This window comes from Alexandromys fortis, unplaced genomic scaffold (genome assembly GCF_014885135.2).
Source record: "Alexandromys fortis isolate MF-2015 unplaced genomic scaffold, M_Fortis_MF-2015_v1.1 scaffold_128, whole genome shotgun sequence".
Classification (NCBI taxonomy): Eukaryota; Metazoa; Chordata; class Mammalia; order Rodentia; family Cricetidae; genus Alexandromys; species Alexandromys fortis.
In genome coordinates this window covers 4519382-4546439 of record NW_026068012.1, presented here as the reverse complement: position 1 = coordinate 4546439, position 27058 = coordinate 4519382, and the positions used below count along the sequence as shown (strand labels likewise).

Genomic DNA, 27058 nt, shown 5'->3' with positions numbered 1-27058 from the left:
AGTGTGATTCTCTTTATATAAGGATATATACTAAACAGAGTACAGACCAGAACAATTAGCATCAAAGCCAGTCAAGGGCAGACCTTGTTAGGGGATACCTGCTGAGATCAGAGGCATCTGGGAAACAGCCAAGTACAGTGACATCTTATTTGAACTGATATGGAAGGCATCTTCAACTCAGATACCATGGCTTCAATAAGACCATGTCCCCTCAAATTCTCATGCTGCAAACAATCCTTAATGCAACCGTATTGGCAATGGGCCTTAGGAGGGCAGAAGCAAAGAGGATTTATGCTGAGGCTCAGGGAGTGGCTAGCTGTCCTGAGAGAGGTGAGTTATGGATGGAGCTGGCTCATGTGTGCTGAGGTAGGTCATGCCATAGGCTCAGGCCTCTTGCTGGTTCTTACTCTCTATTGTCTCACATGGTAAAGTATGAGGCCTTCACAGATACTGGAGTTATGTTCTTGGATTCTCAGCATTCGGAACCGTAAGCACCAAATGTCTCTACTCACTTACCCCAGATAAAGACAAAGCAGACTATTCAAAGCTAAAGGTAGAGCTTGGGGAGAGGGTGCAACTGGTAAAGTGTTTGCTGAGGACCTGAATTTGATTCCAAAATCCATATAAAAGCCAGGCAGAGTAGCCAGTGCTTGTAATCCCAGCCCTGTGGACGGGGAGACTGATGGATCTCTAGTACTCACTGACCAGCCAGTCTTGCCTACTTTGTGAACTAAAGACCATTGATAGCTCCTGTCTCAAAACAAAGTAGAGGGTGAATGAGAAACAACGCCTGAAGTTCACACACACACACACACACACACACACACACACACACGTGGGGGGGAGATCTGAGAAATTCTTCCTGTGTCAGTGGGTACAGCTATTTTGTATTTTGTCTTGTTTCTCCTCATAATCCAACTTAAAAATTTCAGCCCAGAAGAAAATCTCTGGAAGCATCTCTGTAAACCTCTGCCCCTCAGAGTCTCATGACAGTCCTGTAGAAGTCACTGTAGGCCACATTTTATGTAGCATTTTCTACCAGTATTTCAAGGGGCCGGTTGAAGGCACTTCATCTCTAGGACTCTTGGTCTGCAAGGGAGCCGTCCACACACATGTGCCCCCAGCATGAGGCACGTAAGACTCAAGGCCTCCACAGGAGCCCTGCTCAGCAGATGCCTGAAAACTGGCACTGCCACAGCCACGGCCATGTTCCTGTCACAGCCACGACCATGCTCCTGTCACGGCCACGACCATGCTCCTGCCACGGCCATGACCATGCTCCTGCCACAGCCACGACCATGCTCCTGCCACGGCCACGCTCCTGTCACGGTCACGACCAAGCTCCTGCCACAGACACGACCACGCTCCTGCCACAGCCACGACCACGCTCCTGCCACAGACACGACCACGCTCCTGCCACAGACACGACCATGCTCCTGCCACAGACACGACCACGCTCCTGCCACAGCCACGACCCTGCTCCTGCCACAGCCACGACCCTGCTCCTGCAGTGAATGCCAGTGAGCTGGCAGACCGAGGGCATGTCTTCCTAGGCTCTTGCTCTTTCCCATGGTGCCTTGGACTCAAGAAGGCAGGGGAATTCCAACAGAGGGTTCCCGTAACACCAGTGCCAGGGTTTGGCACTCCTAGGCCAAGGCTTTTCTGAGTTTTTTGTTCTCCTGACAGCTGTCGGGGTCCGATGCTCCAACATAAAACTACTTTTCCCTAACTGGACTGGTGCGGAGGAGTGGGAAATAATGAGACACAGTTCACACAGCAATATCGGAAGGGAGTTTCAGGCTTCATCCTTTCCTGAAGATCACCCATGTTTATTATTCTAACACCTTTTCTCCCCAACCTGTAAACCAAGGTGGAAACTCATTAATATTCTCTTTCCAGGGATGCGGAGTTGGGAGTAGTACAGTCACCCCTGCAACTCAGTCACCAGCTTGGAATCCACACCTCCCCAGGTGATCTACATAATAACAAGAGAGAAGGAGCAATATATCCTGATGTTTGTTAGGTAACCACAGCTCATCTGGCAGGATGGTTCTGCCTTGGAAGCCAAGCATGGACAGAGAACTTGGCTGTAAAAATCTCGTATGAAATATGGGCCTGCAGAGAGCCACCTATGGAAGCTGTCCAGGTTCTCTCTCTTTCCACCCAGAATGGAACAGAAGGCAGCTTCCCTGAGTTTCTCTCAATATGAAGAGGGACTGTGACTCTGCTCACACCTGCCTCTGAGGACATGTCCTACAGAGCATTGTGGTTGACATCAGTGCAGATGACTACAGAAGGGCAGGGGCCACTCCTCCTCGGCAGCAGTTGAAGGGCAACTGATTCCCAAAAGCATAGCAGGTGAAACCAAGGTCCTAGGACACTGTTTGTGCTGTTATTTATTACTTTGACATAAAGCTAGAGTCACATGGGAAGAGGGAACCTCAACTGAAAAGATGCCTCCACCAGACTGGCCTGTGGGCAAGCCTATGGGCCATTTTCTTGACTAACAATTGATATGGGATGTCCCACCTCACTGTGGGTGGTTACACCCCTGAGCAGGTAGTCTTGGGTGCTTTAAGGCTGAGCAAGCCATGAGGAGCACGCCTGTAATATGCACTCCTCCATGACCTCTGCATTAGCTCTTGCCTCCGCATTCCTACCCTTTTTCTAGTATTGCCGTGACTTCCTTCGATAAATGGACTGAGGTGTGGAACTGTAAGTAAAATAGGCCCTTTCCTCCCCCACGCTGCTTTTCTTTGTGGTGTTTTTATCACAGCGATGTACACCCTAAGACACTGTCCTCAGAACAGTGGCTTTGTCATTGCAGCTGCTCTTTTAAAGGTGAATTTGCAGCTAGTGAAGGGGAAGGACTGTTTGTGAGAAGGCAGAGAACCTCACCTGTCTGTTGAGAACCATAGGATCCTTGCTTCAGCCGGATCTCTGGCACTTCATGTTCCTTACTTACGAATGAAAGATAGTAACATTTTTTTAATATTTTTTTCCATACCACATTGTGTTCCTAAGAGCTAAATGCAAAGTCTGCAGCATCTGATTCCTTTAGTGTTTCTAATTCCCTTTATAGCATCTTTGGTCCGTTTACTTATGGGCTAGTACAAAATCGATAATGTTGGCCAAAGACCTCGGTGCCAGTCTTTGCTGCGCCTGCTGGCTTTCCCTGGGATTCTATATCTGAACCTGGTTCTATGGCATAGTTTAGCTAAGGAGTCTCTGGGGGTACCCACAAAAATTGACTTCCAGAGAGGCTTCTGACAGGGATGCCAAGGACTCTCAGTCTGACACCCCTGCATGCCTCTCTCCCCCACCCAAATACATCCATTAAAATTCCAACCTGATGTGATAAGTTGAGAAGAGGACCTTTGGGAGTTAACTAGGTGGGTAGTGATGGGGGTCTGATAATTAGTGCCCTTATAAAAAGGACCCCAGAGAACTGGAGATATATAACTCAGACGTAGAGCATCAGTTTATATCCCCAGCACCACAAAAAAAATGTAATAAACAAATTATTAAGTGTACAGGGGATCTGAAGAGCTCTCTTTACCACATGAGGACATCTGAGAAGATGATCATTTACAACCAGTACTACATCATGCTGCACCCCACCCTTGGGCCTCAGGCTCCAAACTACAGACATTTCATTAATCAGCCACAGGTCTCTGTTATGATACTCCTACCCAAGACACTTCCTTTCATAAGACTGTCTGACAGAGTTTTGAGGTTGTGAGTTGGTGTGGGTGTGACACCAGAGCAGTACTCTTGACTGTGACCTAAGTCCCCACAGTGTTCTTTCTCTTGCTTCTCTGGGAAGGTTCTGTTGGGGTAGGGTATCAGGTCTATCTGCCCCTCTGTGGTCTTACACACTTGCTCCTTAGTAACAAGCAACCACTGTGCCTGCTTCAGAGCAATGAGAGCACAAGCTCCCTCCCACTGTTTGCTTGTTTCCTGTTCCTTGGTAAGCTCTGGGACTTAGCCAGAGGATACTGGGTGGATTCCAAGCAGCTCTGCAGGTGGGTGGGAGTACAGCCCTCCCCAGGTTATACTGGCTCCCTTTGTGACCCTCAGTTACCTCTTTCCTGATGCCTGATGTTTCTGCAGCCTAGAGGAAGAGCCTGGAGATCGAAGACTGGACCACTTTCCTCCTGACACTGTCTTCCTGGATCTGTGGTGTGGAGAGTCCACAAACTCAGCAACAGAAACTTGGGGTGGCTTGAAGACCCAAGGACCTGGAGGTGGTGACTGATCAGTAAGGCTCTTCCCTCCCCTGGGTGCATTCCAGAGGGCACATGCCTCTGTGCAGCATGATGCTCTGGAGATGTCCTTTGACTCCAGAACTCACTTGTGTGGTCACATACCACTCTGGAGATGTCCATCAACCGCCAAGAAGATGAGGTGTCATGGGCCACCTGTATGTCTGTGCCTCAGGGGCTACCATCTCTGCTGCACAAGGTGACACAGACTGACTTCAAGCATGAGTCTTCTCCAGACTCTTGTTTTGGTTTAGTGTCCTAAACCTCCAGCTTCTCCCTAGAGCAATGGTACTTCATGCTTCTGACTGGGAGTGGGGTAATTGCAAATTGCCATCATTATTCAACATAACATAAATTTGTGATTGGTGTGTACCTTTAATTGTCAGTTCCTTCATCCATTTATTTATTTATTTAGACAGAATCTTGTTGTATAGCCTAGGCTAGTCATGGACTCAAGATCCTGCATCAGTCTCTTAATTAAATTCTGGAATTGCAGGTGTATACCATGGCAGCTCATTCTAATGCTGTTCTTGTTTGTTGTTGTTTGACAGTCTCACTAGAGAGCTCTGGCTGGCCTTGAACTTGCAACTATCTTCCTGCCTCTGGCTCCCCAGTGCTGGGATGAAAGATGTTCACCACTACATCTAGTATGCTTTAACTCTTAAAGAGAGTAACTTCATACCAAGAGGACGGGGAACTGGGATTGGTATGTAAAATAAACAATTAACAAAAAGAGTCTACTTTCTCTCTGGATTATTTCTATATTCAAATAGGATTTTGAACTCAGGACAAACATCAATTATAAGGAATATGCACTGTTCCCTGGCAAGAAATGCTGTCCCATGCCCCAAGTTGAGTGGTCGAATCTGTCCTGTCCTGGCTTTAGGAGTTGACTCCTTTCTGATAAAGCCATTAGGCTTGCCTAATAAATCCAGCCAAGGTTTTATTCTAAGGTCAACTGCTGAGATTAGGGAAGCGAGTCCAGATTGTATAAACAGTGTTTTTCAGGCTTCCCTGGAAGACTGCATTTCACAAGCAGCTCTGACTCCATTTTGAGGGAGGATGAGGACTGCAGCCCCTGGGTGGACCACAAACTGCACCATCTGCAAGGCACTACCCGTAAATTACGGACTGATAAATGACTTGTTCCTGAGACCAGAAAGGGAGTCAGCTTTCTTTTGGGTATATTGGGGTGAGGTAAGACTGTAGGGACACAGTGGGGGGGGGGTAATATCAAAATCATATCAAGAAAACCAGGCCCAAAAACTTATTAGACATGCCAGACAGAAAAAAGAGTACAACTCCCTTGACTGGACCTCATACAAAGATGGACAGCTAGCAGAAGGATGGCATACCCCCACCTACCTGACACTCAGTGTGTGTCAGGGACAGACAGATGTAGCACGATTAATAAAAACCCAGAGACAGATATTGGGGTTCAACTTGAAGGTCAGAAAAGCAAAACAGCAAGCCACTGACTCTTACCTCTACCTTAGTCCAAAATGGCGATCCTGCCTCCAAAACCATTAGAATGAAACTGTGTATGAAAGATGTCTCTTCCCATCTTGTATTCGTCTCTAGTGCTGGGATTAAAGATGTGCGCTACTACCTAGTCTCTAAGGCTGTCCACTGTAGTTGTTTTACTCTCTGATCTTCAGGCAAGCTTTATTTAATAAAATATCACCCATCAACAGACAGGAAAATCCTGACTCTCCTTGGAACTTCAGCTCACATCTGCTCCAGCTGCTGATATAGCTTGACTGCCTCCCCACCGTTTGTTCACCTAATTTGGATCTGAACCCACTGTTTTACTGCTCTGGTCTGCTCTGCTCTTTCACCTTGCAGATAGCCGAATTCCACCCTGAGCCTTGCTTTCAAACCTGACTCTTGGAACTAACAGACCTCTTTAAACTAAGAGCTTCATTGCAGCCTGTCTGGGTTCACACCCATTATCTTATCTATAACAAATTTTATTAGCATTTCTATAAGCCTACTTCTTGGACCTTTTGAACTCTACTGCAGCCTTTTAAACTTGTATACATCATATAAACCACATATATGGAGATTGATGGTATGTTTATTGTAGACTTATGATATGACTTAATGTTAGTAATTAATATTAGGTTAAAAAAGAACCTGTATCTGTCTGTGTCAGAATTGAAACCACTAAACTTGGTTATTAAGTATTAAATTGATTATTATTAATGAATTAATTAAATGTAATTGAAATAATTGTATTAAGTAAAGTCTAATATTGTGGAAAATATAACCATGCCCATCTATAGTTCTAGCATAGTATGATCACAGCATCAACCCTGGAACAGCCATAGCAGCAGGGCCACAGAGGCAGATCTAGTGGACACTGGGGAGCTGGCCCTCAAGACCTTCCCCAACAAGCGTGGATGTCAGCTCCCAGGCCAGCTCCAGGCGTGCATGCACAGGAGGGGCCAGTACTCCTTGGAGTCGGGAAAACCCAGAATAAAGGGAAAGTTTTAGAGAATTATCTCACCATGTTGGCTTCCTGCTTTGTGCTCTTAAGGGTATTCCCACCCAATCAAACAAGCAATTGCTCCTGAGAACTCCTGTGGGAAGCCCATTTAAGCTTCTTGCCAGAGGCAGGCTGTCACCCAGCCACATTCCTTTGTAGGTTCAGCTTCAACAGAATCATGGGCATTTCCTCAGTCTGCCCAGGGCAGGGGGCCCTGCTCAGATCCTGATAACACCTCAATGTTTCTGTGACTCAGGCTCATCGGTAGATGTCACTTGGGTGGGAATGTGGGGGCATGTCCTGTTGTTTGATGGGTATTTGCATTAGGATGCAGACCCATCAAGATGATCATGTGATTGACTGACCATCTCCACAGAGGTGCTGGGACTGGATTCATCTAGATAGTTCACAGATCTGGCTGGAAGGCATGCAGATACCCTCTACTGTTCGTTAATTGGGTTCCTGAATGACTGGTCTCTCAGGTTTAAGAGCCCCCATGTTTCATTTAGATAAGTTTCTACCTGTGATCAAGAGAAAGGGACTCCTTTACTTCCAGCTTTTGAAACTTGAAGTATAAAATTTGCTTGGCTCTGTCTTTATAAAGTAGGACAGGATGTTGGGTTTGGTCACAAAGAACTCAACGGGGTTAAACCTTTGTTCAGTCATTTTCTTGTTGTTACCTTGGACAACTTTCTCCTCCTCTCTGAACAAAGTTTCTTTTCTAACATGGGACAATGTTTTCCTTCCAGTGTTTCCATGAGTAGAAAGTGAGTCTATAAAATCCCAGTGTCTTGGGCAGGATCTGATGGCAGCTGAGGTGACCTTCATGACTGCCTACCAGGCGTCTCACCTAGCTGGTATATCTTTGTGAGCTGGAGTACCATTCCTGTCAGAAGGGGTCCTGCTTCATAATACTGCTATTTCTATTGACCACATTCAAGGGAGATAGCAGACTGTTCTCCACCCATAAAGGCTGCACTTTTTCTTACCGAAAGTTCTGGGAAGAGTAGTACCCCCAAGAAAGGCCACAGGAAAAAGGACCCAGCCACAAGCTCAGAAAGTAACATGATAAAAGAAAGGGATGTTTTGATTGGGAATGGGACTAGTTCTGATAGGAGGTGTGTGTGTGTGTGTGTGTGTGTATGTGTGTGTACCTTGCCTGTTTCATTGGCTTCTTGCTTGGGCTCTGATAAGAAGGCGGCATGATAAGAAGCTGGCCTAAAGTCAACTGGAGACAGGATACTGAGCCAAATGCCTTCCCACACTCTGGTTACTCCCCCAGCATAGCCCTGGGTATTGCACAACGAAGTCAGCTGAAAGGAAATTCTTGGGGTGAAAGGGGCATCAGGGTAGAGGCCCTGCTGGCTTAACTGAGCTCCCCCAATAACTGCTATCTGCCAGGGTGCTGGGCACAAGTTGATAATTCCAGTAGGTACGTCTAGGAGAAGAGATAAACTAGAGAGTTCCTGGAACCCGCTTTCCCTTTTGTTCAGACATTTAAGATAATTATATTGGAAGTTTAACAAAAGTCCCACTTCTTTGGAAGTATGTTTATAAGTCTTTAAGTGAGCTGGGGATGTAGCACAGTTGGTAGAGTGTTTGCCTGACATACATGAGGACCAAGGTTCCCTCCCTTAGTATCACATAAAGCTGGGCATGGTGGTATACATCTATAATCCCAGCACTCAGGGGCCAGAGGCAAGAGGATCAGGAGTTCAGAATTATCTACATGGCTACTTGGCTAGTTAAAGGTCAGCCTGGGTTTAATGAGACTAAGAAAAAAAATTCCCACAAAATGACTGTTCAACAATAATGAATAATTTCTCATATGAATGAGGATAACTATATACAGACACAAAACTTATAACACTAGATATGTTTATTTCTGAAAATACAGCATCCTCATATCTTCTGAATTTGAAGATGGCAAAATATGCCCAACCTTGACATGTAGATGAGGAAATTGCCTTGAAACAGTCATGCGGGATTCCCCTCTGTATGCTGTGAATACCATTGGTTAATAAGGTAACACTTGGCCTGTTGATAGGGTAAAACTTAGATAGGTGGGGAAAACTAAACTGAATGCTGGGAGAAATAAGGCGGAGTCAGAGAAGCCATGTACCCCCACTGGAGCCAGGCGGAACTTTAGCCATTAAGACACAGCCACGTGGCGATACACAGATTACTAGAAAGGGGTTAAATTAAAATGTAAGAGCTAGTCAATAAGAAGTTAGAACAAACAGGCCAAGCAGTGATTTAATTAATACAGTTTCTGTTTGATTATTTTGGGTCTGAGCTGCTGAGCAGTTGGGAACAAACTAGCGGCCTCCTCCAACAAAACAGGGTGAGTCAGCATAAAACATTCAGCAGGTAACTCTTGACTGGGTGATGAGCATCTCAGAAATGTCTGGAATGAAAATTGGAACAGTGGGGCCTTTCATTCTAGGCTGGGGGGGGAGGGGGCTAGCTCTTGGAAGCATGCTGGAGAGGAATTCTGAACATGGGTCCTCTGCTTTCCTTCTCTCTGCCACTATATCCGGCACACTAATGAAGGGAGATCCAGTTCAGAGCGAAGCCTCTGGAAGTCCTCCAGGTAGGCAGCTGATTCTGGTGGCTCCTGTGGTTTGATGTAAAATGCTAGAAGCCCAGGCTAAGCATCTGGGGAATGTTTCACCATCCACTCACTACCACAGGGGTGAGTTGACTTGGGGGCAGCAGCCAGCACGCCTAGGGTCCTCCTCCACGCACAGACCCCTACCCCACCTACTCATAGCAACTCAGAGTCGCAAACTTTTGCATTGAAGAGTATTTCCACCTGAACTAGGGAGATGGATCAGTGGGTAAGAGCACTTGCTGTGTAGGGCCTGAGTTTGAATCCCTTGAACACATGTAAAAAGCCATATTTGGGTGAAGCCTGCTTGTAACACTGTAAAATCAGAGCTGGGGGAAGGGGGCAGAGATAGAAGAGTGCTGGAGCTTGCTGGTCAACAACCTACCTCCAGAGTCAGTAAAGAGATCCCGTCTCAAGGGAGTAAGGTTGAAAGTGCAGTGGGACACCCGATATCCTTCTCATCCTTTGCTGCTGTGTATGGGTGAATGGACCTGAAACACACATAGGCATAACACACACACACACACACACACACACACACACACACACACACACACTGGTTAAACTCAACAAACAACAGTCACAGCCAAATGTGACTGAAAACTAGCCCTATTAAAATCCACTGAAGTGAGGCCAGGTACTCCTCACAGAACTGTATTCTGCTCCCCAGGTCAAAGATGGGTGCGGGAAAGAACAGCGGCCTCATGGGGATCAAGGAATGTCAGGACAAGGAAGGTGTGTATTACTTTTGCCAGAAAACGCCTGATCTCTTTATGAACTTACAAGGTGTTTCTGCTCTAGTTACAAGCATGTTTTGACTACCTGCATCGTCCAATAAGCCCATGTTGTTTCTAGAAGCCGATATTGACACCCTGTATATCTGTATATCAACAGTCTCTTTGTAGACACATATGGAAATATGGCACATCCCAGACTAGAGGTGGTGGCTAATTCGCAGTTTGTTATAAGCCTGCAGCTGTGTCAGAGGGTGAGCAGCCCCTGAGACACGTCAGTGGAGGAATGAGACTGGTTGCACCAGTCACACAGGATGGATGAGCTCCTCCTCATCCCCACCCACACAGTAGCAGCCAGCATGCACGCGAACTCACGTGAACACAGGAGGACTTGGGCACAGGTAGATATGGTCTAGACTTTCAGGTGCCTGATAAGACCCGCACCACTCAATTGCATAGATCTAGCTATAGGTCAGTAAATAATTGACCCTTTCTTCAAATGAGGACAGATTTCACTTACTTTTGCTTAAAATACCAGGTGTAAAGAGGGGAAACTGGAATAGGTCAGAGCCTCTGGTCTTTGGACTATACCAGTGCTCATCAGCCTATGGTAACTTACATGGTTTTTAATCCCATATCCTGACTAGGAAAGGCTCAGGTTCAACACCAGCAGCCTTTAGAGGATTCCATTCTGTTCCCACAAGTTCCCTCTGTCCAACTGCCACCCATTCTTTCTCCTCAAAGATAGAGGTGGAGGGGACACTGATTCTAGATTCAATTCTCCACCCCCCCACCCCCACCCCCGTGAAGCCAGTCATTGGCTAGCAGACTCCTACATAGTAAGAGAAGACTGAACGTTAGGTCCACCTTGCCCAACTTGAAATCTAGTTCCATTGACATAGCTGCAAATAACACATCTGAACCATGTTAAGAGATAAGGCTGTGTCAGGTCTTAGAGAATCTGGCTACTCTGTTTCTGACAACTTTCTTAACTTTCTTTCTCAAATTGAGCATGAAGAAGTGTGTCACAAATGCACAAAATAGACACAGGGTGCACTTCCCCCCCCCCCAAAAAAAGTCAGTGATCCATCCACATCCTGAACTAGGACCTGGGTTTGACAAGCACATTCCAGGATCTTGAATTAGCACAGGCGTTGGCCCCCATATGGCAGCCCATAAGCCTAGTTTAGGGTGACAGCTACGTGCTGCCTTTGCTGGCTGGCCTTACAGAAACCCAGTCCCGGTGGTCGCGAAATTCTTGGAATTCTCACTTCATTGGGGCATCGCTTACCAACGCGCACGCGCGCACAGACCCCAGCCAGGGCGCCTGGCAGTAGCCCTTGCGGTGGAAGGCGCCAAACGCGGCTCCCCAGGAGATCACCACCTTGCTACCACTCAGGGTTGTGGTGGGGGAGGCCCTGAGCGCTTAGCCTGTGCTGGCGCCCGGGACCTTTAAGGGGCGGAGCTGTGAAGGGAGACTCTGCTTCTGCCCGCCCCCAGGCCCGACCTCCTGCGGCTACTGCAGGCGGCGGGCCGGGAGCCCGGGGCTGGGAGCTAAGAGGAAGCGCCTGGCCTGGCACTTCCCAGCCGCGCTTGGGGAGAGGCCGCCTCTGTCCTGCATTCCAGTTCCAGGTGCGCAGTTCTCTATTCGGCACCCAGACCGGTTCCCGCCGCCCTCCTCGAGGTCTCTGCCTCTCAGCCTCCGGACCCCACGCCCCTGCGCTCGGGCGGATGTCCTGAGTCGCCACCCGTTCGCTCCGCGCCCCGGGGCCACGGCTGCTCGGGGAAGTCGGGGCGCGCGCGCCGGGTATGCGCCGTCAGCATGGGCTCGTGGCTCGGCGAGGTACAGTGGCTCATCCTGGTGTCCCTCTTCGTCGCGGCCCTGGGCACGGTGGGCCTGTACTTGGCGCAATGGACGCTGGCCAGGGCGCGACCCCCGCCCCGGCGGCGGGCGGAGCCGGACGAGCGACTGCGCCGGGAGTCGGACACGCTCCTGTCCTGGATACTGACGCTGGATAGCTGGGAGAGCCAGTGGCAAATGGCCTGGGTGACCGCCCTGAACTACGAGGCCCAAAGAAGAGGGGTGAGTTCCTAGGAGGGCGTGGTGTTTAAGTTTGAGGGGGGCATCAGAAAGAGCCCAGGCGATTGGAGGCTGGCACAGCTCCTGACCCGGCACCCAAGGAAAGGCATTCCATCCCCGAAGTTAGGACCAGGGAGAGTGCAACACCAGCAAAGGGGAACCAACAACGTGACTGTTTGATACACTGAACATCAGTGGCTCCCTAGTGTGGGCAGTTTGTGGGAGAATTGCCCAGAGGACCTGAGCCCACCCAGCTGGTCCCTGGTGGATTCTGGGTGGACATTTATTGATTTTGAACCTGATAAATGAATAACTGTGATCCAAATATGCTTCCATGTTGAATTTGTTGCACTATGCCTAGAGCTTCTCAATTCAAAAGGGCTTGCATTTCTGAGCATATTGCAGAATAGTGACCATTTGTTGAGATCTCACTGTTTGCCATATGTGGCCCTGGGGACTGTACGTGCCTCTTCCACTCCCAAATCAGCATGGCATCTTCAGCATCATACAACTGGGGAAACTGATGTCTGGAAGGTTAGAGTTACACAGTCTTTGGTTGTTGGACCCAGGATGTGGACCCAAAATGTGCTGACCTCACACCTTGGGCTTATTACCTAGCTCTGTGCCTCACACTCTTGTGGTTGTTTCTTTCGTTATTAATTGCTTGCTGACTTATTTTTACTCTTAAGAGATGTTAGTGTCAAGTTCCTGGCGTCTACAATTTGGAGGCGTTCCACAGGGAAATTAGGAGTTTGATGGGACAGAGCTGGCACCGGTCAGCACTGCATCTGTCCCTCGACTTCAGGTACACGGGCACCCACACCTGCTGTGCAGCCCAGTGGATACTTAGACACAGTGAATACTACAGTGTTTAGTCACTGTCGTTGCTGAGCCTGTCCACTTTCAGAATATTTCACAGTGGGCCCTGAGCCAAGATTTTGTGCCATGGCCTTGGTGTATGTGGCCATGGAACAAAAAAAAAAAAAAAAAGGAAGGAAAGAAAGAAAGAAGGAAGGAAGAAAAAGGAAAAAAGTTTTAAGTATAAATTAGCACAAATTCAACAGTACAAGAGACTTTGCTCTGGACTCTTGGAAAAAGATTTTTGGCTACAAAGGCTACAAACTTAGTTGACATCTTCTTGATACCTAGAATAGGTGCCCAGTCATCGGAGCTGGATCTTTACCCAGGGTCAGCATGCAAGCTGTGTCCTCGTATGTAGGCGTAAACACCATCCCACCATGAAGCTGCTGTCACTGACCCCATTTGATTTGGTGTCAGAAGCCTGGCTTCAACAAGAACACTGAGTTGCCTGAGCTGATGCCAGTCTTGGCCTCTTTCTCTGGTAGGGTGCTATTGGGTGTTTTGGTTAATGATCTGTAGGAGGTAGACACTAGTGGCCCAGAGTCAATGACCCTCCCTTCTGTGAATCTTGGATGTTTTATTTCCTGTCATTTCTTTTTTGGCTTTGTAAGATATGATCATGTTCTCAGGGTTCTTTGTGCCTGGAGGTTTGACTAGAAAGGAGAGGAAGCCCTTCCTTAGCACTGGGCTTGGTTGGGCAAGTGAATTCCCATGGAATTAATGGCAGATAAAGCCTCTTACCTGTAACCCTGGCCTTTGTGGTTGGGGAGGACATTGGGGGGGGCGCTGGAAAGACACTGGCTTGTTTGCATGGTCCTGTCTCCTCTCTACTCTTTGCCAAATTTAGCCATTTATCTTAGGAGAGCCCCTGCCTAAAAGTGCCAGTACTGTATTAGGTTCAGGCTCAAAGTAACTGGTGGCTCCTGCTGGGTTTTTGTGTGCACTTTTGCACGGAATTGGTGTTGGAGTATCTTTTGGCACAGTCTTTGTTCTGCCTGATTGGCAGCTGCCAGGGAATGCTGCTTGATGGAATTCAAATGGAGGGTTTGGCGGCAGATAGGAACTCAGTCATTTACCTCTGTCCCACACCCCAGTGTCTTGGGCTTTTGCTGTTGTTACAGTTATGTTACGCAGGGAACAGATGCTGGCATTTATACTAGTAAGAGCCTGACCCCAGCGGCCAACCCTGCTGGCGTTTCTCCTTGCTCTCCCCTGCCTTTGAATGCCACTAATCCCTGATTGTGGCTGACATTCCAGACTGCTTTAGGCATAGACAGCCACAGTTTAGAGGTCCCCTACCCCTACTCTGTCCTGAAATCTCTTTGCCCTAGCCAGAGTGACGACTCATATTTGGAAGTCAACCAATACTTGCTCTGTCATTGGTGGAGTGAAATGGAGAGACACTAGTAATATTTGATCATGTCCAGCATCTCCTATGACAAGGGAAACCTTCTACCAAGTGGGAAGGAACAGTAACCTGTCCCAGTCTAGGTTTTACCCTAGACTTGTATTTGTGTGTGTCCTGTGTATGCAGGTGCACATGCACGAACATGTGTTCATGTGGTGACCAGAAGACTACCTCAAAGACACTATTCACTTCGTCTTTTTGAGACAGAGTCTCTGATTGGCTTGGAGATCACTGATTCACTTAGGCTGGCTGGCCAGCAAGCCCCAGGAATCCACCTGTCTCCACTTCTACAGTGCTGGGATCACAGCCACCCTCGTCCTCCACACCTAACTAGTCCCCTGGGTTCTAGGAATCGAACTCAGATCCAGGTGCTTACACAGCAAGCATTTTCTTACTGAGCTATCGTCCTAACCTCATCATAATTGTTTTAAAATGGAAAGGGACTCTAAACTTTTCTGCCCAACCCCACTCTAGAAGTAAGGAGCTGAAGCCAGGCTAGCTCAAGGTCAGCCTGGACCCTGGTCTGGCTTCTTCATGGTCCTGTCTCACCTACTGCCTTGCTTGTGGGAAACGAACTCATCCCTGAGCCCCAACTGTTTCCTCTGAGTGAGGTGCAGTGAGGAGGGCCTGAGTGATGGAGCTAAATCTCTGTGATACAAGGGCTAAGCCGTGACTTGTGGTGGCTTCTTTGTGCTCTTGTAAGTGTAGCTGGGCCAGTTCCAACCCAGAAATAGTTTATAGGGTGATTCGTTGGGTGGGAAAGAGGGGAAGCTATCATGTCCCAGACGCTGGTCAGCAGTTTTCCAGTGTGTAGGGATTATGGGAGTCGTTGGAAATACCCTTCCTGCTTCTGTATCACAGTGCCAGATTCACAAGAAGGACTTGGGTTAGCTGAAGAGTAGAGAATAGGAAATACTTTCCTCCCCTTGGGTGAGAAGCCCCTGTGCACACCTGTCTCTAAGCCATCTGTCAGCCAGAGTTCTGCTGTGCCCAGCAACACGTCCAGTTGGTGGTTTTAATGTTTGCTTCTCCACCAAGTCTGATATTACAAAAACCCACACTGTTGATGGGGCTGATGGAGCCAGAGGACCCAGAAGTCTTGTATTATCTGAAGGTAGCTGCTCAGGTTAACGCTGTGGCTGTCCTTCAGTCACATGAATGCTTTGGCTTGTGGTAATAATCAGTTACACCAGTGATGACTCATTCCCCTACACCACCCAAGATTACCTACGGTTGCTGTTTCACAGCCCCGGCTTGGGATGCCATCATGCTGGGGGCAGGAGTGCTTCCCTTCCACCCTGACGCTCTGTGTAGCACATGCTGGTCTCAGTCCGTGTTCTGCTGCTGGTGTTATGGGCTTCTCCGGTGTTTCCTCCCTGCCCTCAACAGGCAGTGACTCTAGATTAGAAAGACTCTCAGATCTGTTCGTTTCTGTAATCCTTCAATCCACGATTTCTTCCAAGGAATGCCCTAACACAAGTGAGTAAGATGAGGATGGGTAGTCAGTGTGAACTTAGAACATGTTCTGAATAGCACTGACTTCTCTGAGACTCTGTAACTTGCATGTAAATAATAGCCAGTAACTGCAGTCTTCCCGTCACCTAAGGACTTTCAAGTTGTACTCACAAAAACCAATGGCAGAAGCTGTGCAAAGCAAGGCTGATAGTGAGACTCTGACAGTCACTCCAAGTAAGGGCCCTGGGTCATCTTGTTCTTTCCACTGAGAAGAAAACTGGGCTTGGGGCAACTCTGTGAACTCTGCCTTGCCCCTACACCCCAGTGAACACTCAAACTCAGACACTCAGGCTTCTTCCCAGTTCAAGGGCCTTCTCACAGGGCATCCCCGAGTTCCTTATGTGTGCATCTCTTTTCTCCTTACTTAACGTCTTGAAATCACAGAAGTGCCTCAGTCCTCTTCTGTAAGGATGCTGCCCCACCCCACACACTCCACAGTCTGTACTTATTCCCCTCTTGGTCACTTGTGCCTCCAACTGCTCTCTGCGTTGTGAGCCTAGGCAGAGCTTGGGTCTGTCCACACAGAGGTGGACTTCATGCCTAGCTCAGAAGTGTCTGGGAGCAAGCCCTGTGCACAAACGGTGTAATGACAGTCACCATGATGTCTGGATGCAGACCTCAGACTTGGGAGCCAGAAGGCCCCAAGAAGAACAACAGGCTGTTTAATTGCTCTGTTGTAGCCTTCTGAAGAACAGAAATGGAAAGGAAGCTAGCCCGTGACTGTGCAGATCTCCAGAGTGAAGCCCAGGACAAGTGCCAGTGGAGCTGATCTTTGTACTCAGCTGTGCTCCCAAAAGACAGGAATTCAGGAAAGAGTGGGTGTCTTATCCACACACCCCAACCCCCTTCTGGTGGCTGAGGAAGGAAGAGGGCTCCTCAGCCATATGGAAGATAGGTGTGAGCCACTGTTGGAGTTTGAGTCCCAACTCTGTACTCACTAGCTATGTGATCTTGGACAAGTCTGGTTTCTCTTTATTTCTGCAGAAGGGAGTGACATAGAGACTCGTGAGCTTGTATGAGCAATGCCTGGCATATCGAGGGTCAGGGCTGCTCTTTTGTAAGCTCTCACTTGAGAGCTGTTTGACTTGCTTTTGGATTTGTAGAAAAGTTGGAAAAATAATTGAGTTTCTATGTGTTTCTCACCCAGCCTCCTGTAACTATCAGTCAATGATTAGAGCAGAATTACTGTTGGTACAGGGTTGTTATAACTTAAAACTGGAGAAATTTAGTTAGAATAAGGGGTTAACAGTGTAACTACAACCAAACATGCAATAAAATTAACTTTGTATAGAATAGGTGTTAACCTGGACACAGTTACATTACCAACTGGAACTACTGTAGCTACAATGAAAAATAAAGTGAAATTAACACTCTCACAGTACAAGACATTAACATTATCACAATCCCTTTAATAAGAAAACATAGTATTCCTTAATCTCAGCAGCTTCCTCTGCGCATCATCTTATTGCTCAAGGTCCTTGCGGGTCTCCTATGACCCTTAATTGGTACTTCTTAGTCTATCTTGTTATTTATGAACTTGATAAGATGGAGTATTGTTGACTATTATTTTGCTGAGTATCTATCTGTTTTTCGCTGCTGTTGTGTTGAGGCTGTACATACAGAAACAGTACCCCATGACTGTTTAGTACTGAGGAGTTCATGGTATTGGTGTAACTTGCACTGGGAAGGTAGGTCCTGTGAGATGCTTTTGTGCCTTATGTCTCCATATGTGGTTGTAGTTACCATGACTTGGGAGATGGATGTTTCTGCTCTCAATTTAGTGTCCTTAGTGTGGCTTACCAGCAACAATTGCCTCCATGGTGTTTCCTTAATAGTGATTTGCTATTTCTTCCTTTATGTTATTAACTGAACCTCTACTGAGAGAGGCAATGACCACTTCTCCATGTATATTTAACTGGTTGCATGCATCACTGTGGACTTGTGTTTTCTTTGTCCTTTATATTGTTCTATGGGTCCTAACCCTGTTCCATTACTGTTACTCTGCTGCCTAAATTGCTGCTGTGTTTTTTTCTAGCCAGCTGTGTTCTTCATCAGTCCACACCTGTGTTTCTTTTCTTGCTTTATGGTTTCACAAGACAGTGTGTGTGTGTGTGTGTGTGTGTGTGTGTGTGTGTGTGTGTGTGTTGCTCATCTTGTATTTTCTCTTCCCCTGACCCTGGAAATTTCAGTTCCATTTATTGGAAAAGGATTTAGAGCGGAGGATGTAGAGTTTGGGCATGCATACCACTGCTCAGCTCTGAGTATTTTAGATCCTTCAGCAGAGCTGTGGGCATGAAAACATGTGTTTTTTCATGTCTATCAGTATTTGACTTCTAAGTCACGAGTGCATATCAGTACTCTGCTTTTTAGTTCAGCATCAGGGTTCATCTTAGTCTCCTCTCTTCTGCTGTGTGGATGTATGAGTCCCCCACCCTCATGTGTATGTTTATGTGTGCCAATGGAGAATCTCAGCTGTCCCTCCTCAGATGCCATCTACCTTGTTTTTTGAGACAGAATCTATCATTGGCCTAGAACTCATTGTCAGCCTTTAGTAACTTCCTGTATCTGCTAACCCAACCTCTCTTACTGGGATTGTGAGCAAGCATTAATACACCTGACTGCTTAGGCACTAGGGATGCAATTCAGGTACTCAGTTTGCACAGCAAGTGCTTTACTCTCTGAGATATCAGTCCCTTCTTCACTTTAGGTTTTTTTGCTTGGTCAGTTATGTGATCATATTGCTAACACTGTAGAAACACCTGTGCTGGATTACAGGTTCTGTGCACAGTCAGGATGGTCTTCTGAATGTTCTTAATATCCATCCTCTTACTCACTTTGAGTGGTTATGTAGTTCATGTGTCATGCTAGGCTTCCTTGTGAGTGTTTGTTTTTCTATCTAGTTTCTTCCACATCTTTGTTTAAATGTGCTTGTAGCTAAGCCTGCTGACTTGAGTTCAGTCACTGGAACCCACTTTGTGGAAGAGAATTAACCCTTTCAGGTTGTCCTCTGACCTCCACATGCATTCTGAGGCATGCACATACCCTCTCTTACACTATATATATATATATATATATATATATATGAAAATAAAATACTAAGGAAAAAAATCAAACTGGAGAGAAGACTCAAGGGTGAAGATGCTTACCACCATGCATGATGCCCAGAGTTCAACCCCTGGAACTCACATGGAGGACTTCTCCAAATGTGCTAAATATTAAAATTAACCACCCCTCTTCCCAGGGCCCTGGGATGTTACTGCTGCCACATGCAATATTCCTATTTGAAATTCTTGGACCAGACGTGTTCTTGATGTCTGATTCTGAAATATTTTCATATGCATACTTAGATAACTTGGGGATGGGATCTGAGCCTAAATATGAACTTCTCTTCTGTTTCGTATGTACTTTAAAGAGTGTGCATGGTGTCCGGGCCAGCAAATACTGAAGGTGATTTGACACAGATTTAAACAGTCCTGTGCTTGAAACAAAGCTTTATGGTGTGGCGTTTTCCACTTGTGGCCCCATGACTGAGCGTCTGCTTCAATCAGTCTGTTCTGGATTTTCCCCTCATTGCCCAGAGCCACAGTTCTAATCACCAAGGTGCTGTAGCATGCATGGGTCAGGGTCCAGGGCCACCCACCTCACTTCCCAGTTTTTTTGTTTGTTGTATCAGTATATGTGTTTGTAAGGGTGTGTGTGTGAATGTATGTTATGTGTGTGAATGTATGTTTGTAAGGGTATGTGTGTGAATGTATGTTATGTGTGTGAATGTATGTTATGTGTGTGAATGTATGTTTGTAAGGGTATGAGTGTGAATGTATGTTATGCGTGTGAATGTATGTTATGTGTGTGAATGTATGTTTGTAAGGGTATGAGTGTGAATGTATGTTATGTGTGAATGTATGTTTGTAAGGGTATGTGTGTGAATGTATGTTATGCGTGTGAATGTATGTTATGTGTGTGAATGTATGTTTGTAAGGGTATGAGTGTGAATGTATGTTATGTGTGAATGTATGTTTGTAAGGGTATGTGTGTGAATGTATGTTTTCTGGTAGTTTCTACATGAGGTTTTCCTCATGTGTGTTCAGAGTCTTTTTGTTCGGGGCAGATGACTGTGGACTGGTGTTGCTAGTCTTGGGCAGAACGTCAGCAGTGCAGGAATTGGTTGAAAGCTGTGGGCTCGCTCTACTCCAGAGTCCACAGGAGGCGGGTGGATTATAGGTGGAAAGCTAGTCTTCCCCATCCTTGTTTTAACTTACAATGTACGTCCTTTGTAAGGGTATACCTTGACATTAAAGATATTTTCAAGGTTTTGCCCAGAAGGCACCACAAGAAGGAGTATTCACCCTACCTGCCCTGCTGTGGCTCTGGGGCAGTGTCTGTGTCCAGGTGGAAGGAAGGCATCCCTGGGCTTCTCAGCTTCTCTGGGACGCTCTGTTCTGCTGGCTAACCTCAGCATCTCAGCATCCTGCTAATGGCACCTGCTTGGCACTGGCCTCTGTACTACAAGGTCAGCTCATAGTGCAGTGGTTCCAGCACGTTCATAGGGTCCTTAGCCAGCTGCTCCCACCAACGCCAGTTCAAACCCCAGACTCAGCCAGCACAGCCTGGGTGGAGATGGTGACTTCATCCCTCCTGCCATGTAGATTTTACCACTTCTCATGATGTTTAAGGAGTGAGGTAGGTGCTGTTAGCACAGGGTAAGGTTCTAAATCCTAAATAAAAATGAACTATATATTTTATGCTTGACTTTGATCTCTGGGAATTCTTTTTTTTTTTTCCTTTTATTTTTATATGCATTGCTGTGAGGGTGTCAGATCCTCTACAACTGGATCTGTAGACAGTTGTGAGCTGCCATGTGGGTGCTGGGAATTGAACCCGGGTCCTCTGGAAGAGCAGTCAGTGCTCTTAACCACTGAGCCATCTCTCCAGCCCCCATCTCTGGGAATTCTTAAGAAACAGGGAGAGAGTTATGTCCCTGCTCTTCTGCACTAGGCCTGCCCGAGCACCTTTGGTCCCCTTACATGTCAGCTCTGTCTCCTGCCTTTCCTCATGCCCATATAGGAAACTAGCTCACTGCCATGGAGTCCTGACTTACACATAGGGCAGCAGCTTCTTGCCCCTCAGTCAGAACTTTAAACGGAAATGTCAGTCTGCCATGAAACTGAATATATAGCTAAGAATGTCCTTGAACTTTGGGTCTTTCTGCTTCCAGCTCTTTTGTGCTAGGATTTCAGAGATGACAGTAGAATCTAAAGCTTCATGTATGCCGGATAAGAACTTTGCCAGCTGAGCTATATCCTCAGCCCTCACTTGGAAATGTTTAACTTGTTAGACTGCTCCACCCCAGACAAAAGGAGAGCTGGCTCAGTGAATAAACCGCTTGCTGTACGAGCATGAGGATCTGAGTTTGAGTCCCCAAAACCCACATAAAAATTGTGTGTGGTAGCATGTGTCTTTATAATCTTAGAGTGAGATAAGAGGCAGGAGAATATCCGGAAGTTCATTGGCAGTTAGCCTGGTGCATGTAGATTGTCTCAGACAAGGATGGACAAAGGTGAGGACTGACAATTTGGACTGTGACCGGAATGTGCATGCATTCACATACACAGATGTTTACATACACATTAATAAACATACATACCCAAAAAGAAATAAATAAAAAATAAGAGAGACACAGCCTTCCCTGGAGAATGCATGACTGTGCGGCAAAGATGAAGGACACAGCCAGCAGACAGGCTCCTTTTCAGCCAGCAGTGTTCTGTGCGATTTCACATCCCAGAGAGATACCAGGTCCTGGGTTTCTGCCCAGCAGTGGAAGAGGAGAAGGGAGATGGCACCTCAAGTGGCAGTGCCTCTACAACCTCATAAAGCCGGAGAGGTAATTCCCTCCATCCAGAGAAGAGCACTTCCTTAGTAAGGAGGAGACATAGCTGACTCACAGCCTGCCCTGGGGCTGCACTTCTCTCCCATCCTGAGTCTTGGAACTCAGCATGATGCTTCATTGCGTTATCTTTGAGTCATTTGTCCTCTCCATCCTTCCCTCATCACAGGGTCCTGCTTGCCCAAGTGCTGGGCCAGTCCAACATTGGCTGGTTCTCAAGGGTGTAAACCTACTGATACTTAACCATTGCTAGCATGTTCTGTTACAGGTTGTTTTTGTTTTTTTTTATTTTTGTAGCAAGTGTATATTTGAAAATAAACAAAACCCCAGGTTCATTTATGCATTTGTCCTCACATAGCTTCTCTCTTCCAGGGCCCACTGCATCTCTCTTTCCAGCCGAACCCACAGCCCCAGTCCTTGCAGCTGACAGTTCGAGAAGTCTCCAGTGTGGTCAAGTCAAACCAGGAGAAGGTGAGCTGGGTGTTTGAACTATGCCATCTTTCCCTGCATGCTGAGTGAATGCCAAGCTGGAGGTGAGCTGGGTGCTTTGCTTCAGAATTACTGAAAATACAGAACCATTATTCTGGGGAGAAATGGTCAGCCTATCATTTTTTAAAAGTCTGCACATAAGAGAATATCATTCAGCAGTGAGATGGACAGAAGCACAAACACATGTGCATACCGTCAGTGAGCCTGGAAAACATGTTACTGGGGGCTGGAGATAGAGTTCAGTAGGGAACATGATTACCTAGCATACATGAAGCCCTGCGTTTGATCCCTAGCATATAAATTAGGTATGGTAGTGCTTACGTGTAATCCCAATACTCAGAAAGTAGGGGCAGGAAGATCAGAAGTTCAAGGTCAACCTCACCTACATAGTAAGTTCCAAGCCAAACTGGGCTCCACAAGACCTTGTCTCAAAGGAAAACAAATGTCATGCCACATGCATCCCCGTCTTGTGTGGTTCCATTTATCTGAAATGCCACAACAGATAAGAGATGCCATGACCTGGTGTGTGGAATGACCTGGTGGGCACTGGAGTGGTTCCCAAGAGGCAGAGGGTTTGTCGGTGGTGATTGCTGCCCAGCTACAAATGTGTTGAAAGCATTTGAGTGTATTACTCTAAAAGGCCGAATTCTGTGGCCTCTCAGTAAGGCTTGTGTGTGTGCATGCGTGTGTGTGTGTGTTTGTGTGTGCGTGCGTGCATGTGTGTGTGCATGCGAGTGTGTGTTTGTGTGCGCGCGTGTGGTGTGTGTGTAGTCAGCCATGCAAGGCAGTTTTTGAGCCAGTGAGGTGTGGAATAGAATTAGTCCTATTGCTCAGAGTTTATAAGCCAGATGCACACATGAGACTGACCAGAAAGTCTAAGGAGACCTCAATACTAAGTCCAAGAAATATCAAAAATCAAAGGTTAACTTTAGCCTGCTGTATTCACATCTTGTATTTACTGCCTTATTACTAATGATTATTATCATTAATACTGTCCATTTTATATCCTTGGACCCTAAATGTGCCCCATGATAAAAACGACTTATCTGCCTAATAGTCAGCTTCCAAAGTCGGAAACCTTCCCCACATGGGTAGTGGGACATCCTTGCCACTGTGGTTCCCATGGCCATCAGATGAGAGGAAAAGGGACCTTATCAGTGCCGTTCATTACAACCCTTCAAAGTGTACTTCTGTATACATAAAAAGAATATGGATTTGGGCTAGAGAGCTGGCTCAGCAGTTGAGAGCGCTTGCTGTTGGCAGAGGACCAAAGTTTGATCCCCAGCACTCAAACTGAGCAACTCACAATTTCCTGTAAGCATAGCTCCAGGGATATGACGCCCTTATATAGCCCCAAGGATAGGTGCACACACACAAATAAAACAAAAGTAAAACAACAACAAAAAAACTTGTTAAAAATAAGAATCTCCTCCCTGCTGTTACCTTGGTTTCCTAAACTGTTCTAACAGTTTAGCTTATGCTTGTAGGTCATATTATACATATGTGATTCTGTATCTACATAGAAATCTAGGAACCACATATTAGAGAACTGGGAAATATTTATTCTTCTGAGTCTGGCTTAATGAGATTCTGTCTATTTGTATCCATTTCCCATCATTGATATGGCTTTATTTTTCTTAATGGCTGAAAGTAATTCCATGTGTATCTAAACTACATTTTCTTTGTGCATCCCTCTGTTGTTGGACATCTGAGTTGGTTTTATGACTTAGCTATAGTGAGTACTGCTGTAGAAACTTTGGTATGCAGTGTCTTTGTGATGAGAACATGTTTTTTAGGCTGTGTCGTCTGTCCTTGCTTCCTGCCCACCGTGGTGACCGTCCTGAATTTAGGCTGGTTTCTTCCTTCCCCGTCTTCTGTGTATTCCTCACCCCTGCGTGTGAAAGACCAGCATTTGCAGATCTATACTCGTGTTATTTCCAAGTTTAATGTACAAGGCACGCTTAGCAGACAGCTTGGAGGGAATCTCAGGTTGGAAGAGAGTGCTGCCGTCCCTCAGCCCCACCTTCACATGGAGGATTGTTTGTATTTATTAACTCCTGTAAACTTACTATGCATACTCTAAAGTATGCCAATGTTTCTCTTCATGGAACTTGAAATTCATCTGATTGGTTACAGCTTTGTTTCCTTAGCTGTCCTGGGTCAGGCTCTGAACAAGCCAGGCTTGTCTATCCCTCTTGCTTGACTGTCATTAGGGTTAGGATCTTGTAGAATCAGATTTATTTATTCCTCTTTCTTGGCTAGATAAATAGCTTGCTTCCTTTTCCCACAAGCATGAGTGACAGGTGCCCCAGGGGCCTGGTTGTTTTCCCAACTTCCCAGGTGCACATTCAAGTTGCCAGGTTGGGGTGGACTAGGTGGGTCCAAGATATTCTGTTTAAAATTGGCCAGATGCTCCCACATTGATTGCTGTGGTGTTATGCCGTCAACCCAAGGAAGGTCTTATCCTTACAACCCTTGCTAATACAGAAGTCATGTGTCCATGCTACCCCCTTGGTGAGTTCAGAGAACTCTCTGGAAGATACTGCAGTAGCAGAAGTAACTGAAACCTGTGGCAGACATTGGAATATAGAAGCTGACAGTCTGTGCAGTTGGTAAGGACAGAGGTAGATGACCCTGTAGCCACTTTCACAGGGTAGAAACTGAGACCTATAGAGCAGAGGGCCCAACTTTCCTGACACTTCCTTGGGAAGTGAATGTTCCAACAGCCAGCACTGTCTTTGTCCGTGACAGATGAGGAGTATACTTCTGGGGAGGTGGGCGGCTTGTGTTTGTTTTTTCTGAAACTGCCAAGTCTGAGGGGCAGCGGAGTGCTAGGAGCTCTCCTGACAGCTGAGAAGGGAAGGGGTCCAGCTTCTAAGGTCTTCATATTGCCAAAAAAGCAGCATAGGGAAGTGGGTAGGTGAATGCAGTCCTATTAGTCACTGAAGGTTGAATGTTCAAACTTTGGGTAAATAGTGTTTGTACATCCTCCTCAGAATCATGTCATTCACCATAGACAAAAGGGAAAAGTGGTCCAAGCTGCGTGAATACATCAGTATGGACATAGAGTATTACTTGGCCTTGAATGAAGGAAATACTGACATATCCTTCAAGACGTGTGAGGACCTTTTGCGAAGTTGAGCTATAAAAGAACAAATACTACAGAGATATTAGTGAGGCTCTGGATGTGGTCCATAGAGTCAAGGGCACAAGCAGAAAGCGAGATGGGGGTGGGAGGTGGTAGGAGGAACTGAGCACAGAGTTCATATTTTGTGTGACAGACCTTCTAAAGAAATGGTTGACAGCGATGTGTCCAAGTGCTGTTCTCTGAGGTCAAGTGGGCTGGCCAGGCAGGTAGGCAGACCTCCTCTTTACTCCCAGAGTGGTTGCCCTATGTTGATTATTGGCCATGGGTGTAGGAAGGGTGGGACTTTGTCTTTGGAGCCCCGTAGTGACTCTTAGCTATCCTTAACCTGTGCTCACCTATGGGAATGTGTGTGTGTGTGTGTGTGTGTGTGTGTGTGTGTGTGTGTGTGTGTAGGAGGGAATGGGGGAACTAGAAGAGTGTGTGTACACTTATGTGTATGTGGAAGAGGTGGCTGGGATGCTGTGTGTGTGTGTTATCTTCCTGAGCTTCTGGGAGGGTAAGACCCTTCATGTGCTTGGTTTCTGTATGTGGCATTTTCATTTTGGACAGATGCCATGGCCAGCCATAACAAGCCCACTTTTAGAAAGGTCTGGGGCCAGAAAATAAGCTTTTCTCGTAACCTGTCTCAGTTTGGACATTACTTAACTCCCCCAGTAGATGAAGACCTGGATTGAGTGTGTAGCTTCGCTGTATTCTTCTTGACCATTCCCTGTAGGGTGCAAGTTTCCAGTGGAATCTTTGTCAGTTTTCCCAAAGTCTCCCTGTTGTGCAGAATTCTTGAGAACTTGAGGACCCCAAGTCCATGGCGTATAGAATTGAAAACGTTTGATTCCAAGAGTGATTAAAAAGCCTTTCCCTGCCAGCTTCCTCCATGACTTCAGGGGGTTTTCGTTGTTGTTTGCTTTCATCATTTTAACATGGCCTAAATGTTAAATCTTAAATGTTATCTTGTGCTAAGGAAATGACAGGTCCTCCCAAGCCCAGCTTGTTCCATGGTTTAATATCTTCTCCCAGCTGAATAAAAGTAAGGACTGTGTACTTGTGAACTTATACAAAGGGCTTTGAGCTTGGACTTTCTCCTGCAGTGTGTCACGGTCGTTGTCTTTGCAAACATGGGTTCTGCAACCCGCAGTGAAATCTTTCATGGCTGCAACAGAGAAAAGGACCAAGGACGCGGGTAAGATTCAGGCCATGCCCAACCCGCTGAGCTTGGAGCAGTCTGGTTCATGTAAGGCACTGTGAACATTGAACGTGTGAATTTGTCTTAGTGCCACAGACTGGGTATCTTCCCATTCGGTTCTGACCCTCACAGCTAGAAGTTTTTTTTTTTTTTTTTTTCCCGAGACAGGGTTTCTCTGTGGCTTTTGGAGCCTGTCCTGGAACTAGCTCTTGTAGACCAGGCTGGTCTCGAACTCACAGAGATCCGCCTGCCTCTGCCTCCCGAGTGCTGGGATTAAAGGCGTGCGCCACCAACGCCCGGCTCACAGCTAGAAGTTAAGGTAACTGGCTGGATGCCAGGCTGAGGCTCACAAGCCGGGCCCTGCTATACACCCCATTTCTGATTGGCAGGGGACA

At 46.7% G+C, this 27058-nt stretch overlaps 1 protein-coding gene across 1 annotated transcript in view; it reads left to right on the top strand.

Moving 5' to 3' along the window:
* The first annotated feature begins 11647 nt into the window (after positions 1 to 11647).
* Positions 11648 to 27058, top strand: part of C2cd2 (C2 calcium dependent domain containing 2) — a 68518-nt gene continuing 53107 nt past the window's right edge. The window contains exons 1-2 of the mRNA XM_050162089.1: positions 11648 to 12181; positions 22219 to 22317. Coding sequence (XP_050018046.1) covers positions 11921 to 12181; positions 22219 to 22317 — 360 coding nt within the window. The 5' untranslated portion in view covers positions 11648 to 11920. The remainder of the gene's footprint in view (positions 12182 to 22218; positions 22318 to 27058) is intronic.